This window comes from Mytilus galloprovincialis, chromosome 1 (genome assembly GCF_965363235.1).
Source record: "Mytilus galloprovincialis chromosome 1, xbMytGall1.hap1.1, whole genome shotgun sequence".
In the NCBI taxonomy this organism is placed as follows: domain Eukaryota; kingdom Metazoa; phylum Mollusca; class Bivalvia; order Mytilida; family Mytilidae; genus Mytilus; species Mytilus galloprovincialis.
Window position 1 is genome coordinate 93,884,246 of NC_134838.1, and position 18,976 is coordinate 93,903,221.

At 29.8% G+C, this 18,976-nt stretch overlaps 1 protein-coding gene across 2 annotated transcripts in view; it reads left to right on the plus strand.

The window, feature by feature from the left end:
• The first annotated feature begins 1,607 nt into the window (after window positions 1-1,607).
• The window catches only part of LOC143045237 (transcription cofactor vestigial-like protein 4), a 35,507-nt gene continuing 18,138 nt past the window's right edge, over window positions 1,608-18,976 (plus strand). The window contains exon 1 of one of the 2 annotated variants that reach the window (XM_076217609.1): window positions 1,608-1,947. In XM_076217609.1, coding sequence (XP_076073724.1) covers window positions 1,881-1,947 — 67 coding nt within the window. In that variant the 5' untranslated portion in view covers window positions 1,608-1,880. Of the gene's footprint in view, window positions 1,948-15,155; window positions 15,621-18,976 lie in introns of those variants that run through there. The other variant, XM_076217601.1, reaches the window with a different exon arrangement.

An 18,976-nucleotide genomic window follows, 5' to 3' on the forward strand; every position in this document is an offset into this window, starting at 1 on the left:
ACATGACTAACATTTGCCCTTTTTTCGTGTTACCAAAACTTAAACAAGATGGAGAGGAGCTGTAAACACTCAGATAACCTTATTAGCAATGCAAGAAATCAACAAAAAATATATTGGTCATGATTTATATGCAAGTATGCAATGCTGGAGAGTCAGTTTATTATTGAAGATTCACCTAGACCTAGGTGAGCGACACGGGTTCTCTTAGATTATTTTTATATTTCTAAAACATCTCAGTTTGAAGAAAGGGGTAAGGATATATATACATCTACTGTTAACTTCTCAACCATCGAAGGAATTTTCTGCTTTTAAAAATAGTTAATACTTATAATTTTCACAATAAAGCACAATAAAATACCACCTTTTTTATCATGTCAGTTTTCCGATAAAGAAAAAAAATCCTGTGCAGCATACCGATTATAATCTGGCAATATGAAAATTTCTAGATCCGCCACTGAAATGTTTGTTTGAAGGAGTTATAAGTTCATATGATCCAATAACATGTATGGCCACGGTCAGCTCGTACTGGACCATACGTGTATACCCATACGGTCCCGCACTCCGGTCCAAATACTCATAATGGTCTGGAACATAAACAATTTTCAATTGAGAAGTGCCATATGTAAAATTAGAATCAGTGCACATAATCTCAAAATAGAAAGAGACAGGTATAAAACATTATATAGAAAGAAATCAAAGGCTTTGTAAGAAATGTACTCTAAATCTGGTTGAAGATGAACAACATTTTATAACTAGTTGTCCAGCATACAAAAATGATAGGGAGATATTTTTCAAGGAGATAAACTGTATTTGTCCTAATTTTATACATCTTTCAAATGAGGCAAAATTTGTTTGGTTATTTACTAATGAAAATTTGTCTGTACTTAAATATTTAGGGAGCTATATTAATACATGTCTAGATGTTAGACGAAATGTTAATTAATGTATGTAATAACAATGATAATTGTAATGATTTTATGGTTCTCATCCTGCCTGGAACTAAATGTATTTGACTTTTATAGAATGAAGATAATAACACCTATCTGAACTTTTTTAATGTTTCATTTTATTATATAAAAATGTTTTTCTGTTACAAATCATGATGTATTGTTCTATGTATACATGTTATTCTGCCCATCAAGGGCCCTTGATTGGAATAATAAAATATTCCGTTATTCTTATTCTTATTAGACATGTCAGAAATGCACAAATAAATGAAATTTCAGCTTATTAGGTTGAAGATCGTTGAAGAAGCCTTCATTGATTGATTGGATCTGGATGTTTGTCAGAATGGACATTTTTTTTTAAATAAAACTGTCCTGTTACGGTTTATAGAGAAAAAAAAACACGACTTTCTTTATATTTCTTTTAAAAACATCTAATTATTCGGCGGATAACTTAAGTGCTTTGTCTTTCAACTCAACCAAGAATCAATTAACATTTTTTGTGGCAGGGATATGCGTTTGATAGTTGAAACTGGATAAGTCACGGTAAATAGTATATAATTTAATTTTTTGTTTACGAGCGCATGAGATTCATGAGCATTTAAATTTCGCGGGAAAATATCAACCAACAAAATCACATGACTTTCTTACTATGATCATGTGATCTTAATGGAATTTCAGTCATGCTGGCCTCTGAGACGCACTGGGGTCGCAAGGTTTCATCACAGCTGCCAATTTCTCTTACTAGCTAACTGTTATCAAAAGGGCAAATTAAGCATTAAAAATCAGACAGTATCTGAAGGTTTATGTTCGTGTAAGACTTAAAGTGTATTTATTTGGGCAAAATATTTAATAAGGCCGAAGGAACATATTTAAGTGGATATTGATTTTTTTTGTCTCAGAATCCGAAGTCAATGTAGCCACGAATGAGCTGAAATGATGGAGACGCCTCTTGATGTTTTGTCGCGGGCAGCCTCCATGGTAGAAACGAACGAAGTGAGAGGTGAGTTTTTATTGTTAACATGAAACATTGTTTATATTTGTAGGAAACACGTTGGTCGTTTTCGTTTTCATCGTAAATTTATGTAGTACTCTGTAACAAGTAAATTCTTTGTTTATCAACATCGCTAAAATGAGACAAAGAAAATTTGACTTTGGTCATTTATGTATTTTTTTGTGCTTTAAATTATTGTAAATCGTACTTTCAACCTGTAGTAACGAATCTTTTGTTGAAAGAAATTCCTGAAATTCCTTTGACGGTGTTTGTTAATCCCTATAAAATGACTGCTAAAATCGCAGTTTAAGTTAATGAATTGTTGTTTTCACAAGTATGTGTAAGTTTGGGATTATAGAAATTAATTGGTTTAATGGAGATATGTAAATTTTCGTATCAGTTAATGAATGGTATGTGTGGAATTTAGGCCAGGTGGAAGGTGTTTAAAATTCTCACCAACAGATGGCAGAGCAGTACAGAACTTTTTGCAGTTTCTATATAAAATCAATTTACTTTATATGAGTAATCAAAGAAAAATGAAAACTTAAATTGTTTGTCAATGTATTGTACATTTGTAAATAAGGAAACAAATAATTATCAAGGAACAAATGTTTAAAATGTCACAAAGGTGTATCGTTGTATACAATACATGAAAGATTGTAAAATACACACTATGTATAAAAACTGCAATTATTATTATGCTACTAAATACAAGTTTTATAAGTTTTTTCTTTATAAGTATGAGTATTTTTCTTACAGGAAATACATGTATCTGGTTTGATTAGTGGTTTATATATATGTATTTGAGATTTATGATTTTGTAAATTAATGTACAGATAATTAAAGAAATTGAAACAAAAAGATTAAATTGAATAAGTTTGAATTGGAATGATTATGTTCTTTGTATGTGAACCTGAAGCTCTGATTTTCAAGTCAAACCTAGAAGTATTTTTTTCATCATTTTAATCTTTCCTTTCGGTTTTGTATTGAAAAACATTTGTTTCTCTGCCATCATTATTTCTTTGTCAATATTATGTGTGCATCTGGTGCTTCAAAATTGGTATTATTCATTTATACACTGGAGCGATACCTTTTGAAATTCCCTTAGGAAACTTGTACATGTGTCACCAGTCTAGTTGCTCAGTACAGATGAAAATAGGTATTGTTTCACAAATTCTAGGGACATAAATTAATAACGAATTTATGTTCATCTCCCCATGCATACAATGTTCATGTAGCTCTAACAAATAATTTAACTATATAAGGTTTCAATGTCTTATCCATTTTGTATTTTTAATTTGTATTACAAGTAGGTTCCCTTTTAAAAATTGTGTTTTATATGAATTAGCAACCAAGAATGACATCTCCTTGCAGACTTGCTTTTCATGGTTTTGCTTGTTTTTGTTTTAAATTTAAAAAAAAAAGGTTTTTATAGGAAATTTATTTAAATCTGATGTTGATGACTTCAGACTGACAGTTTTATTGTTCCAGCAGAGTTTTCAGCTAAGAATGTCAGTGTTGTATCATTTATACCTCAAACATTATAATCTTTTGTTCAGGAATGAATCTTATTAAAATAGTGATAAAGTAATTTGTGTTTCATTAAGCTGGCAAAATGTTGCTTAAATTTGTTTTCGTATTTGGGGAAAACATTACATGTATATGATAATTGTAAAATTTGATTTCCTATTGTTTAAAATGGTGCGAAAAAATTTGACCAATCTATTCATAACCAGTAGTTTTAATAGATATTTCACCTCAAAAGAATTGAATGGTGTCGAGGAATTTATTTTTTTGTTCAGTACATTTTGTCCTCAAGCATTATTGATGACCTGTTGAAATTGCCTAATTTATGCATTAAAAATAAAATCTTTTAACTTTATTAGACCAAAATAACTTAACTGAGGGTCTGTTTGTATGCTTTCTACATGTAACAACCAATTTAGGTTTTGGTATGTAAAATATTTAATATATATTGTTATTTTATTATGGGGGAAAAGTCCTTCATATAAGATAAACCTGTGTAATTTCAATAAAATACATGTAGGACAAACATTATGATTCAATGAAGGGGTACCACAATAAGATATATTTTATTACCAATTAAAGGCCCACAAGGGGCATATATATATTCAAATATAATATTGGTATATCAAAATCTGTATACTGAACTTTGTATTGTACCACAGTATGTGGCCTCTATTAAATAAGTGTTATGTAATCAATTTAAACAGATAACTAATGATATTTTTACAATCATTAATGTAAGAAGGCAAAAGTTGATTGGAGTTGGTTTGTCTGTTGAAGCATTATGCCCATTATGATTCCAATTCTCTTAAATGTTTCACAGATCCTGAATGTTCTGTGAGTGGGAATCTTTTTCGATCAAAGTACATGAAAAAACCATATGTATCAAATGGTCAATTTGTCATTTTGGGGCCTTTTATAACTTATAAACTATGCAATTTGGGTTTTGATCATTGTTGAAGGCCATATTAATGACCTGTAGTTGTTAACTTATATGTCATTTGGTCTTTGGTAAAGAGTTGTCCATATCTCTTTGGGAATCATACCACATCATCTAATTTTTAATCAACATTTATCAATTTTGCATATTGCAGATTCTTTCTAGTACATGTACTGATGCATGAAAGAATCGAATAAATCAGTTGTATGAACACTTATTTTAGTTGTCAGATTTACTACACAACCACTTTAACTAGCTGTATTATGGCTTAAAACACTGGGTTTATAAGCTGACCAATTATAGTTATTAGATTAAGAACTTCCTTCCTACTGAAGAAATGAAATTATGAAATTAGAGTATTTCTCCAACTTCCTCAATTACCTCCCTTGTGCGTTCACTACATTTCCTGGATTAAAACTTATAACAACGGAATTATGCAGCATTCAGCTGAAAAAAGTATTTATATTTACTTGTTTTAAGAAGATTATATATGGAATAGAGAACCAACATATATTTCTTGGTTTTGGTGGTGAGGGGGAGGGGGATGCTCATTTTAATACAAGGCCTGAATTGTACATGTACAGTGTACATTTAAAAGCTTCTAAATGCTAAATGGAAAGTAACCAGTAATAGTTATTTTATTTTTTGTACAAAATCCAGCATAAAGATTAAAAAAGTAATTTTAATGAAAATCGTAGCTACTATCCTGTAGCTGTAGTACCATTGATTGATTCGGAATAAAAAAAATAAAATATCTCTCTTGGTCTTCAACATCAGGAATGCTGTTTCTATTTTTCAATTATTATTCTCCCAAAAAAGGAGTTGGGGCCCACTGGTTTGTTTTTAGATGCCAGCAATTTCAGAATCAAACGCAGTCAAGTCATCAAAAATGTCTATTAGGACGCATCCTTAAGCAAATCTGAAACTGTTTACACACTGCAATGAAGAAAACATTGTTTTCCCCCTATGATAACAGAACTTTTGCCAAGGTTTCTCTGGTATATTATCTAACATAATATTTATGACAAGTATAATTGCGCTAGGAGACTGTGTTTTAAGTTATGTCAAGTGATTTTTTTGACTAACTTATATGGCAGATAGAAAGGAAGACTTAAAACAAAGATAACAATTGTGCAGGTTGATATAAGAAGATGTAGTTTAAGTGCCAATGAAACAACTCTCAATCCAAGTCACAATTTGTAAAAAGTAAACCATTAGGTTAAAGTACCCTATATATATAATTATTTGGGAAAAAATGTTACCATTGTGGAGTGGTTTTAGAAAAAATTAGTTAAACACATATTTTATTTTTTATATATTTTCTATTTTTTTAAAAATTTGTTTACCTTTAAATCCTCATCATCAAGTGGAAAGCTTTATATGTTGTTGTCTTATTGATAATCATACCACATCAACTTATTTTCATAACAGCTTAAGGGGGTAATCAAAATCAGAGGTGAACAAAAATTGACAACACCCAAATTAAAAAAATATCTACACGAAAACTGTCCACAATACAACATAATAAACTCTAAAGGAAAGCTTGAATATAATGAACCTCATCTAATACAGGCTATGAAATTTTGAACTGACCCACAATGACCCCTACTTCCTTATCAGGCTGCACAGTTCCCTCATTATAAAGGCAACAAATTAAACAGTATTTTTAAAGAAATCTTGTTATTATTTTTTAGAGAACTTGAAATAAATTTTTTCCACCAGCTTTGTTTATTTTTACTGCAAATTCATCTGATTCCTGCTTTGTTTATTTTGTTAACTTTATTTTGTTGTTTTAAATGCAATTTTTGTAAATTTTGTTTTCCATGGACCATTTTCAAAAAGAATTTTGAATCTTTACCTACATGTATATTCACATCTGGTCTACAACTGGAATTTTTGATATATTTCGATGAAATAATTAATATATAGAACACTCCAATTTGAAAGCAGAATAGTATTGGGAGCTAAGGTATAATGTAATAATATTTTCTGTCAGTTACTAATTAATTCATTTTGGTTATGTTTGGTTTAAAAGGCAAAACTTTGCAAAAACATGTAAAATTTATGATGTATACTAGCAACTGCGAAGTATAGGGCGGAATTACATATTGATTCATGCATGACAATATTTGAAATTGTTGAAATAACAGTGTTTTATTTAACTTGGTTTCTCCAACTTTATGAATTTGATCTTGTGTCTTGTGAGTGAATGAGTTTAAGGGGAAATTGATCATAACACAAATTTCATCAGCAGTTTCCTTGCCAATATTGATTTCGACAGTCATCAAATTTTAAAGCAACTCTTATACTTCTGAGCAGATGCAAAAAATATGAAAAAGAATACTTTATTATTCTAAGCTTTAAATTTAAGAATTGACAAGTTTAAATTTCATCCAATTAAAAATTAAACTATAGAAATGGAGGGTTCACCTGTAAAATAAAATACCCCTACTTCAAAATGGATTCAACAGCCCCGGGAGTCCATTATTTGATCATAAATAATTTATCAGAAAACTGGTAAAATTCAATACTGTAGAAGTCATCAAAATATTCTGAATTCCTCAATACTGTCAATGGCATATTAAATGTTAGTAATCACTTCACTAAACATAACTAAATACTCTACATAATAGTCTAGCCAACAATCATTCTTCTTTTTCTTGTTTAATCTTGCCAGCCAAAAAAGCAAACATTATGGAATTTTTTAGATTCCTATTTATCAATGAAAACACATTATACTAAATGTGTGAAATATTTGTAATTTCTGACAAAAAATTAACACCTCCATCAAAATGGAGTATAAAATCAATAAAATTCTTCCCACTGAATAAATGTAACAGAAGTTATTTATAATTTTAATTCACCAAAATTCTCTTAGAAGGGTAAAAAGGTGTTCTCAAATACCAAAAAAAATGGAAATAGTTTTACTGTGAATTCAGGCATTATTGCAATGTTTTTATTATTGCGAAAAAAGCGACAGGATTATAATCGCTATTATTTAAACTTGCATTTTTTTTCAATCCTTTACATGAATTAAACAGGATTTTTCTCAATATTGCAAAAAATAAAATCCCATTTAAGTCTAAAATGACAAAATCGCAATAATAAATGAACGCAATAATTTATGAATCTACAGTATAAAGCTTATCATGCCACAATTATTTTCAAAAATGTTTTCATCATTACTGTTGAAAGGCCATGTGAACTTTTCTCAAAAAGTGTCCATTGACACCTGCTCTAAGGACACTCTAATCATGAGGCAAATGTCGAGATGTATTTAGTATTGATTATTTTGTTCAATTCTTTTATAACAAATGAAGTCCAGAATAAGACAGTAACAAAAAGTTATGATCGCCTAAGTTCTGTCTTCTAAATATGAGTACATCTCATGGATGTAATTTTTAATCACCTAGTTAATTGCGATGAGAACATGTTGTGAAAGCAAACATATCCTATATAATATAAATGTAATTTCATGGTAAGTATATTTAACCCTATAAATTCATATAAAATCTCTTCTTGAGATTTCAAAAATCACCATTTTAACAAGTAATTGTTGTTGTCTTTATAAAATTCCTTTAGAATTAGTTTCTGTGGAGACCAATTTTTGTGGATAATTGATTTTAATAATTTTTCCAAATAGATGTACATTTGTAAGAAGATGTGGTATGAGTGCCAATGAAACAAGTCTCCACCCATGTCACAAGTCTGCATACAAGAAAATACAAAATTGATTTAATTTGTAATTTACAGCTAATCAAAAATCTTATCCTATTAATACTAAGCCTTAAAGGAACACAATTTTAGTTGCTTCATGTTTAGTTCTTTTCTCTGCATTAAACACAAGAAAAAAATGTGTAAATTGTTTTTCTTAAAACTAAGTTTTCAAAGACTTTCAAATAAATCCCTTTTAAAAGTATTGAAAATAATGAATCTTTATAAAGTCTCCTCTTTTAATTGCCTGGGATTGTCAGTTTCCAACTGGTGGTTCTCAGGACACCCAGCTTCTTCCACCAACAAAAACTGACCACCTAGAAAATAGCGCAATAGTGCTCAAAGTAGAGTTTTAACACCAATCAATCAATTATTTTATAGTGATTTAGATGATAACACAATGTTGACTGCTGTACCCCTATTTTTCACCTTTTTACCTATTGTGTCTGTTTGTTTTGTTCACGCATCGGTGACAATATAATGGAATTTGATGCGACTGTCATACAAGTGAGAGGTTTAGCTAGCTATAAAATCAGGTTCAATCCACCATTTTCTACATTTGAAAATGCCTGTACCAAGTCAGGAATATGACAGTTCTTGTCCATTCGTTTTTGATGCGTTTTGTTATTTGATTTTGCCATGTGATTATAGACTTTCCGAATTGATTTTCCTCTGAGTTCAGTATTTTTGTGATTTTACTTTTTAATCATAATAAAGACTATGGCATTTTAATAAAATTGAGTATGGAAACCGAATTGTTCCAAAGAGACAACAACCCAATCAAAGAAGATAAGACAGGCCGAGGTCACCAATGGGCCTTCAACGCAGCAATATGTTTGTTTCTATAAATGGTGATAGTCCTAAATTGCTCTATAAATTTGTAAACATATTGTTTAATAGGCCAAATTTTTTAACAACACAAGTTAGAATAAGAAAAACATTTCTGCAGCCTTAGCTCATGGTTAAGGAGTATAGATTATTGGCATCTAGATAATATATAATATCAGCTACAACTTATAATAATAGGTTTTTAGGGTGAGCCAAAAAATAGTTGGTGTGTTAAATGGTTTATATTCTACAATATCTATACGCATGATAAGCTGAAAAACAGATAATCTGTGAATGCACGGTATTGATTCTAGTATTTTTACTCATTCATTCATTCAAGATATTGTTGTTTAATGTTATCATACTTTATTATGATTATTTTAAGTGAGACAAACCAATAGAGTTGGATCAATTTTTTGGATAGTACAAGGCTATATAATACATGATTTTCTAAGAAGAATGATATAGTGTATGGAAAAGATTTCAACACAATACTTTTCAATCATGTTATTTTTTTGTCAAATGAATGAAATAATACAGTAAAGGCCATTGTATTGCATAAATGTCAATTTTGCATTCCCTGATGCAAAAGCTAGCATCTACTTTCATACATGGAAGTGGACATATCTGACAAAAACCAGCCATTTCATATAACCCTTATCATAAGGGTTTTGTTAAAAAAAATGTATTTTTAAAACATTGTTAGATATTTTTATAGAATTTTTTGGTTGATGTCATATTTTTATTTTTAAAAGGCTGTTTCTCAAATGTAAAATTAACAGATATACGAATGAGGTAGTTTTTACAGAAAGTTTCCCATCAAAGATTTAAAGGAGTAAGATAAAATTCCAATACATTACTAGATTAAAAATCATCTAGACCATAATCATTAATTTATTATAGGGACAAAAAAAGGAGCTACAAAATGTGTATCAAAGCTTTTTCTTTCCAAGATTATGTTTTTGAATGCAACATATGTAAGCTCTTTTTTTATGAAGAAATATGTGTACTTTCTGTAACAGATTTCTGGAGTTACCTCTCTTAGTTTGCAGTTTACAAATATATTCAACTGAAATTTAACAATGTGTTACTGAAATTTGGCCCAGTAGATATGTGGTGGTGTAATATTTAAAGTCTAACAGATTGTGTTGTATGTCTCAATAAAGTAAAATGACCTGAGGTAATTCATGTTTCATTATTACAAATTCTGCTTCAGACCAGCTGTTCTGAATAATTGATGCAAAATGATTTATACACATATCTATATTAAAGGTTTAGTGTAAAAGTATTGATATAGGCTATATATATTTATTTACTCAAAAGGTGTCAGAGACCAGAAAAATAGAACATAAATATATTTCTTCTGAGAAAACAAAGCAATTTGCACCTACAGCAATAATAATTATTTGATTAATAAATAAAGCAACATATAATTGATTGTTATCTTTTTTTCCTGTAGAGGGTTTAAAAAAAATGGCAAAACCCTCATGTTCAAGCATTCCAACAAACAAAAATTTCATATCTTAATTGGTTGATTATCGTTTATTTGAAACCTGCATAGTGTCTGATGTTGACAGAATTTGAATTATTTATTTCAAAGAAACTCAGATGTCTTTGGGTTATCTCCCATTGACTAGATATACTTACATAAATGGGAGATAAGTCTGACATTCTTAACACAAACTTCTGTAAACATTAATTTAACAATTCTACGATCTTCTATTTTATTGAGTTGATTATGGACCAAATAAAATTTAATGTTCTGTTTACTTATTTAAGGAATGTATGTTTGGTTTGTGGTTTAATTATAAAATTGACAAATCAGGAGTTTACCTTATTTAAGCAGAAGTCCTATCAATTTTTGAATTATTTAAATTCTTGTTTGAAATTTAAAGATTTTATCGAGGGTAGAGTTTGCCAATTAAAATTTACATTATTTCATTACTAGTGTTTGTTGAAATCTGACATTCCATCTAATTCAATATAATAGTAATGTCAACCAATAGTTTTGGCTACCTATAATGTTTTTATTTTAATCTTGTACATGAGTGCAACATATTTGTTGCATTCAAAAGGTATTGATCAATTAAATCTGTTGACAGGTTTGTTTAAGACTGTTTTGAAAAAATCTCATGACATAACATTACCCTATTTTAACAACAAAGGTCATAGTGACCAAAATTATAATTTAAGTGTTGCTATAAGTAGGCCAGCTCCAAATATTATAATGGTCATATTCAACAAAGATTTCAGTTTTAAAATATATATCACAAAATGGTTAAAATGTTTAATGCGAACATGCAGATGACTCCATTATACTCCTGCTCCTTAGTTAAAGGACCAGAGTATTGATGTCTGTCTGTCTGTCTGCCCTACAGTTCTAAAACACATTTCTGTTACATTTTTATCAGGAATTATGTATTAGGTACTGTTACATTTTTATCAGCAATTATGTATTAGGTATTTTATACCAAGCTTCAAACTGGTAATCTAAACAGTGTCCTTATGTTTGGTATATGAATTTCCTCTCACTCAAAAGCAGGAGCGGTAGTTCTGTTCTTAGTCCATCTTGTTAAGATATGAATATTTCGGTGGCGGATAACGGAGAAGGGAGGTCCTTGAAACCCCCTCTTTTTTGACGGTCAATCCTTTTGAAAGGGGGCATAAAATTGGAATCCCACTTTATCCTGGATTGGAACCCCTTTTAAAAGGGCTAGATACGTCCTTTACCCTCTTTTCAATTAATGCCTTACATCATATATTTATGCATTTTTCATCACATCATACTATTATTATTTTTTATCTGCCACATATGATACAGTTTTATGCTTGTTGATCTTGGACTATTGACAGATAAGTCACATGTTATACTTGGCCAGTCTTGTTGAAGTATTACCACCATATATTACCCAGTGTACTATGTTTGGCTTGTTGACTAATCACTCACATATACTTTAAGCCACCTTTAGTGTCTTTATTCCACCACATATACTGTCATCTAACATTTTAACTGTATACATTACATTCACATATTATCATATTAAACATAGTTTAGGGCTTGTAAAGTTTATACTTGCTTCACTCTCATCATACAATGCCAGATAGAAGTCGACAACAATTGAATGTATTCATAAAAAACATAATTATTTGACTTAATTTCTTTTCTTTATATACTCTCCACTCTTACAATACTTAAATTCCAAATGCCCTATTACTGACCTATGTATTTCTTACTTATTATCATGATCATTATAAAAAGGGAACTTTTTCAGTAATCAGATTTAGTACATGCTTTTAAGATTTTGCTCCATAAAATTCTAAAAGAGTTTAGTTGATTATGTATTCTTTGTGATAATAGAAGATAAATATACTTCCTGTGTTATTATAGAAGTATATCAATTATCATAAATCTTCATGTGATTGATTATATCTTTCATATGTAACGGAAATTATAAAAAAACTCATCTTTAATGCAGTTTTTGTTGATAATGCACATTGCATTAGAATTCGGTTAAAATCATGTTTTTAAAATCTTAATCTACAAGTGATGCTCTTCTTACATTTGTTTTTTACTGATATGACTACAATTCTTTTTGTAAATTTTTAAAACAATTGCTTGTTAATGTTAAAATATACCCCAATATCTCATGTTTCTTGAAGTAGAACTCTTTTAGTATTACAAACTACAGACCCCTTAGTTCAGTGATCTTTGTCTTTTCCACGCCAGAAATCGGTCCAACATTACCATATCTTGTCACAGGGATAATATACATGTAAGCTATTTCCATAATACTCTAAGTTGAAAAAATTAATTATATGGATCCAAAAATAATAAACAATTAGGAAGATCAGACCCATGTAAGAGGCATAATTTACCTGGTAGCAGTCTTGTTTTTCATAGGGTTTAAGTTTAATTTATGCAGAAGCTTTGCATTACTTCTGATTAATTAGCCTAAAATAAATTATTGCTTGATCTTAAAACGGAGACCTATTCTATTTTGGTTGAGTTGTCTTTAAACTTAAATAAAACAAAATAAACAAGACAGAAATTACTTGCATAAAGTTCACTACCGGTAGTTCTAATGTACCATATATAATTTTATTTAAATATATATTTTGGACCGTCTGTTCTGCATTTTTCTAACAACATGTACATGAATGGTTGCATTTACATGTACCAGCTTTGTTTTAGATTAAAAAAAAGTTCAAAACTTAATGTAAATACTTTACATAATACAAGATCAAACATATAAGAAAATAATCTAGAATGTGCAGTTATTGATTTATAAGTTGTTATAGGTAAAATTGTAGGTAATGAATCAAATGAGATGTGAGGTATATAAAACAAAATAGAAGTCCAACAAAAAAAAACTAAAATAAAACCATTTGAGGTCAAAATATAACTAACAACTGAGTCAAAACCATGTCAAGCTCTAAGTTTAGACACAATGCAACTTTGTTTTTTTGTTGTTTTTTAGCTCTTCTGGTGCAAATTCCAGTGTGAGCTATTGCAATGACTTTTTGTAATTGATCTGTCCTCATGCTATACCGGCCGTCACTGTTATCTGTCTCATTACTTTTTCACGAAAATTTTCTATATTTACCAATTACCAACTTTGTTTCCAATTGAATAAAATTTTCCAAAGGGAAATAACACCTTGATAGATCAAACTTTAATGCTTATACATTAAGCAATAAGTTTATAGTCAAATGTTAACTATGAATATTGTTAGACTAATTATGCCCCATGGACGTGAGAAAAGGGTCATTGAAATAAGAGGAAAGGTCATTAAATTAAAAGTCATCTTCAAACCCCTCGTTTTCAACCATTTGATGCAGATATAATACCTGTCTTGATTTTTTATACGCCTGTCAAAATTTTGACGGGACGTATTATGGTACACAAATGTCCGGTGTCTGTCCGTCTGTCTGTCCGGCGTAAACATGTCACACCGTAACTTGAGAACGACTTATCCAAATTTCATGAAACTTTAAAAAGTTGTTTCTTATTTGATGGTCTAATGATCTGTATACTTTTTGGTGAAAATGAGATTAAAACTTTTTGAGTTACGGCACTTTGTAACTAAAACAGGGGGTGTGTTTTTTTCACATGTCGCACCTTATCTCAAAAACGATTTTTGATTATTGCTTAAAACTTACTCAGAAACCATTTATAATTTTGCATAAAACTTCTACACAAGATGACAGGCGTATCATGCGCTCATGGCACAGCTGTTTATTGTTTTCTGTTCTTTTAAAAAAAAAAAAAAAAGGTGTTTCTGAAATTGTTGGATTCAAATGGTTGCTAAAATAAAAAATTAAGCTCTTGTCAAAATCAAATAACCAGTTATTAAGTTGCAACTTTTAATGAAGAATGCACACTGAAAAACCTACTGTTATTCCCATTGCTAAGTCAATTTTTCCTCCATTATGTTTCAAATATATAATATTTCGATATAGGGAACAAGTGGGTAAAATGACATTAAAAGCCTTCCAAAAAGTTTCCAAAATATTTTTAGTGAATTCATCAAATTAAACTATGCTAGCCTGGTTATGGGGTAACCCCTTGCTCAAACAGTAAGAGATTAAGCTTAAATACAAAAATGGCAGACAAAATATTTTGCCCTAAAAGGTCTTAATCGAGGATTCAACAGGGGTAGTGTTACTGTTTCTCCCCATTTATATGTTTAAACTTAATCATTATTTTGAATTAAAAAAAATCGTGAAAAAAATAGCTTGAAGATTGAATAAAAAGGATCATTAATTTCATTTTATACAAGTTTTGTATAGATCCTCTATGCAAAATGGAAGTGCATTCAGTATTTGTAAAACAATAGTGAACTTAAAGCCAGGTACAAGAATAATGAATGTAGTTTAATAAATAGGAAAGGAAGTCATTAATATTACTTTACCCTAATGGTGTACATGTAAGATTTTAAAAGATTAATGTACTTTTTCAAAAGCTAATTTTAACAATATTATAGGTTTTTGTTTACAAATAAGTTTTTGTAGATCTGAAATAAATGTTCACTCATGCTTATCAATTTATGAAAGAAGTAGTTTTGATCCAATGAGGCTAAAAGATCAGTAAAGTTCGTCAGTCAAAGTTTAAAGTTGAACCAATGGTAGTTCTTATTTGTTAAGTGCTCTCTCACGCACACAATACAGTATGTATACATTAGATATAGTGGCCCATTTATATTGTCTGTTTCTTACCTGGCCAAGTGCAATTCACCTGAGCGAGATGAATCATACTGGCTAACACTCAAATAACGATTTTAAAGCTTTAAAATTAGGAAAAGATAGCTGTCATTGAGGAAAAAACTGGCTGCACATAGAAATGCTGAATGTGAACAATTTATGAAATTTGGATCTAACAATACAATGTCCGTACTAGGAGAATCACACTTTGGATATAGTGAATTCAGAAGTGGATTTTTCTCCTCTGGTTTACCTTCTGGTGGTAGCTTACCATTTGGGTCAGGACTAGGGTATACTAGTTTATCTGGACCACCAGTCCCGTCTGTGCCACTATGGAGGCCTACTCCTTCATTACCTATACCACAGTACTGTATGGACATAAGATGTCCCTGTAATTTATCAAGGAGTTTTGGGACTAATGTTTTGGACTATGTGCCATCATTTTTGCCTCCTTGGTATTTAAAGCTAGCAGGTAAGGTTTTGATGATTGAAAAATAAAACAATTTACTTAATTTTAGTTAGAATATAAATTATTTTGACATTAAATTAAAAAAAATCTGATCGTAGTTAATTGAATTAAAACTTTTTTCTCTTTAAGATTTTTGAAATTCTTGTATATAATAGTACATGTAGTTAGTAACTTATTGACTGATAGGTAGACCACACATCAAAGACGTCAGATACAGCTGTTGTGCATTTTTGCACCGCAGTCAATAATATCAAACTTGACATTTTCTTCTTCATTAGGTTTTTGGAATGCTGCTAACAGTATATTAGTTTTTATATAAATACACTGAAATATGCACATCGATTACATTTTTTATATACCTGCAAGTCTGAAAAGAATTTTACTTACGTTTTATTTTGTGTCAACATGTCTCCACAATGTTGGTGGAATTTAGTGGGTTAAAAAGATCCCCCCAAAAAATAGAATGATAATTACTCATTGAAAATTGATATGATGTTGGTTCATTTGCATTGTTTTTAGTTCACAAATTGTGTAAAGTAAGGTCATGGTAAAATTTAAAAGATCTATTTATGAAGAAGGGCAATGTTCCAAAGGGAAACTTATTGGAATTGCCATAAATGAGCTTGTTTTAAATTATATGCATTATTTTTCTGTATAATACATGCACATATACGTAATGTACTAACAACAGTGAAATGAACACATTGAGTTTAATCTTAATTTAGTGTCTTGTCTCATGTTCAGTCTGAGTCATTTTAAGCTTGTGGTAAAACTTTAAACTCTGTACTTTTACTAACAATGGTTGTACTGTGATAGCAAATATAGGCCTTGGAAAATCCCTTAGGAATGGTTTTATTACTTATATTTCTACATAAATAGGCACTTATACCTTAGTTTTAAAGTAAATAAAGTAATATTAATTTATTATGAACTATTATAAGTTCAAAAGTATACTCTCCTACCAATACTTGGTATTTTCAGTTAAAAAAACTTTCTGGTTATGTCGCAATTGTCCTATTCATGTATTATAAACCTTTATAAAAAGGTGCCTGATCAATATATTTTGAAAAATAATTGCAATCATTATTAACAGATATAGACATCAACTTTTCACATGTTAGTGGACAATTTTCAATAAACTCCAATTTCATACATGTTTTCTTGATTTCAAAAAAGAACTTATCAAACCTAGTTTGGGGTATTAATTTTTTGGATAATGATGAATTTAGAAAATAGCTGCTAAAATGATAAGGGACCTTTGATTCAAGTGTTAAAAGAAGTCAGATAAAACCTTATGAAAGATGTGACTGCTAAGCGATTTTGTTATTACATAAATAGAAACATTGGAACTTGGATGATGTAGTCGATTCCATGAAAAGAACCAGTTCCAAATTCAGTGTTGGTGAGAAACCGAAGACCCAGTAGAAATGAAGACCATTAAGTTTTAACCATTTGTTTGAGTATCATGTTGTATGTTAAAATCTCTTAACACTTTTGTAAAGGTTCAAACCTGGCTTTTTGTTGTGGCTTTTCTTACTATTTGTTAAAGTTGGAATTGAAACTTTAATACTCAAAAAAATAACATCTAAATCCTGATTTTGCTTGAAGATATGGGGTCTTTATTTGGCTGTGGAAGACCCAATATGAAAGTGAGGAACTGTTATCAAAGTACTCTTCTTTTGGATTTTGTTTCCACCTTCTCCATATCTGATTATCATATACTTTCTTTTCACATTTGGAGCCCAAGATAACCATTGGGAATTAAACTGAGAACAACTTTGCAAACTACAAGTAAAGTCTATACAAAATGTGAATTCATCAAAAAATGTCCAATGATATTTTAACCCCACCTAAATCCTAAATAGACCAAACATTTAAAAGAGGGATTGAAAATACATGTAGCATGTTTGTAAAATTTGATTGTGAATATTTATTATCTGTTCCAAACAATTAAAACAATACCTGTCATGATAATCCTGAAATAGCTCAGATTCCAGGCATTTTAGTGTGATAGGCTGTGTCCAAAAATGGATACCTAAAACTCTACACTCCAGGAGGTCTCTGTAAATATTTATACTTTGTATATACATGTATTTACAATTGAACTTTTGTGTGATTTGAGGTTCGCTTGATATTTCAAATGTCAGTCAGTCCATTTTCAATCCAGATATACTGTAATGTTTTGGAAGAAAAATGATTTAATTAAGCAGAATAGTTGTGCTTACAGTTTAATGTTTCACAGTTAAATCCATCTATTAGATGGTAACATTGCATTACTCCCTGAAGCTATATTATGCTTGACACTATGGTGACAGTTGTAGGAGGACATGCTTCCTGTCTATTTATAACATGTCACATCAACCATATTTTAATGTTATTAATTTGCTTGTTAATTATCCAAAGAAAGGCAATATATCTTGTAGTAGATAGCTGAATATTTTGTATTTTGAAAATGTACCTTATGGTTAAAAATCCAGTATGTTTAGTGGCTGTTTCTTTTCTAAAGCAATGACTGACAGAAACTTCTGCACAAGCGTTACATATTTGCTAACCTCTTAGTTGCTATCAATCTTTTGTGGAATACAAATAAAAAATAGAGTTAAATATTTTGTGAAACCAATAAAAAAGCCATCTTTTCCATTTACCTTTCCAGAGCACCTGAGATCACCACTGTTTTTGGGTTGATTTAGTGTTGCTCAATATTGAGTTTTCTTTGCACTGTTGGTAGACTGTTGTTTGACTTTCTCATGCCTTTCTTTTTTCATGCATGGTGTCTGTTTTTCTTCAGCATAAACTTTTAGATTGTACCCTTGATATTTTTGTCTCTTTTTTCCATCTTTGAATTTTGTGCATCTGATGTCTGCTTTGGCAAAATTTGGCTTAGTTTTATATAGTTCATGAAAGTATGGATTAATAAACAATCAAAGATTAAAACTTGATATACCTAAAATGGAAAGGTATGACTGTTGCAAAAATATAGGTTTAACCAAATATTATGAAAGGAAAATAACAAATTTAACTATAAAAGTTTACAAATTCACACTAATGTTATATGAAATAAAGTGTTTGAAATGTTTAAATATCACTGTTATGATTTTTCCAACTTGTAAACATTCATCACATCCATATTTTCAAGTATTTGTGTGAATAAGACATTAATATAATAAAAATATCTAAAAATTTGTATAATTTCAAAATTACATTAGATATAATTTCATTTATTTCCATTTTCATCACGGATAACTTGAATAAAATGTTGTAAGTTTATATGTTTCTTAAAGATTAAAATCTTAGCTCAGATTTAATGTGTTTTATCAGAATGTACATCAAATTTTAAACTTTATGAATTTCTGAGCATG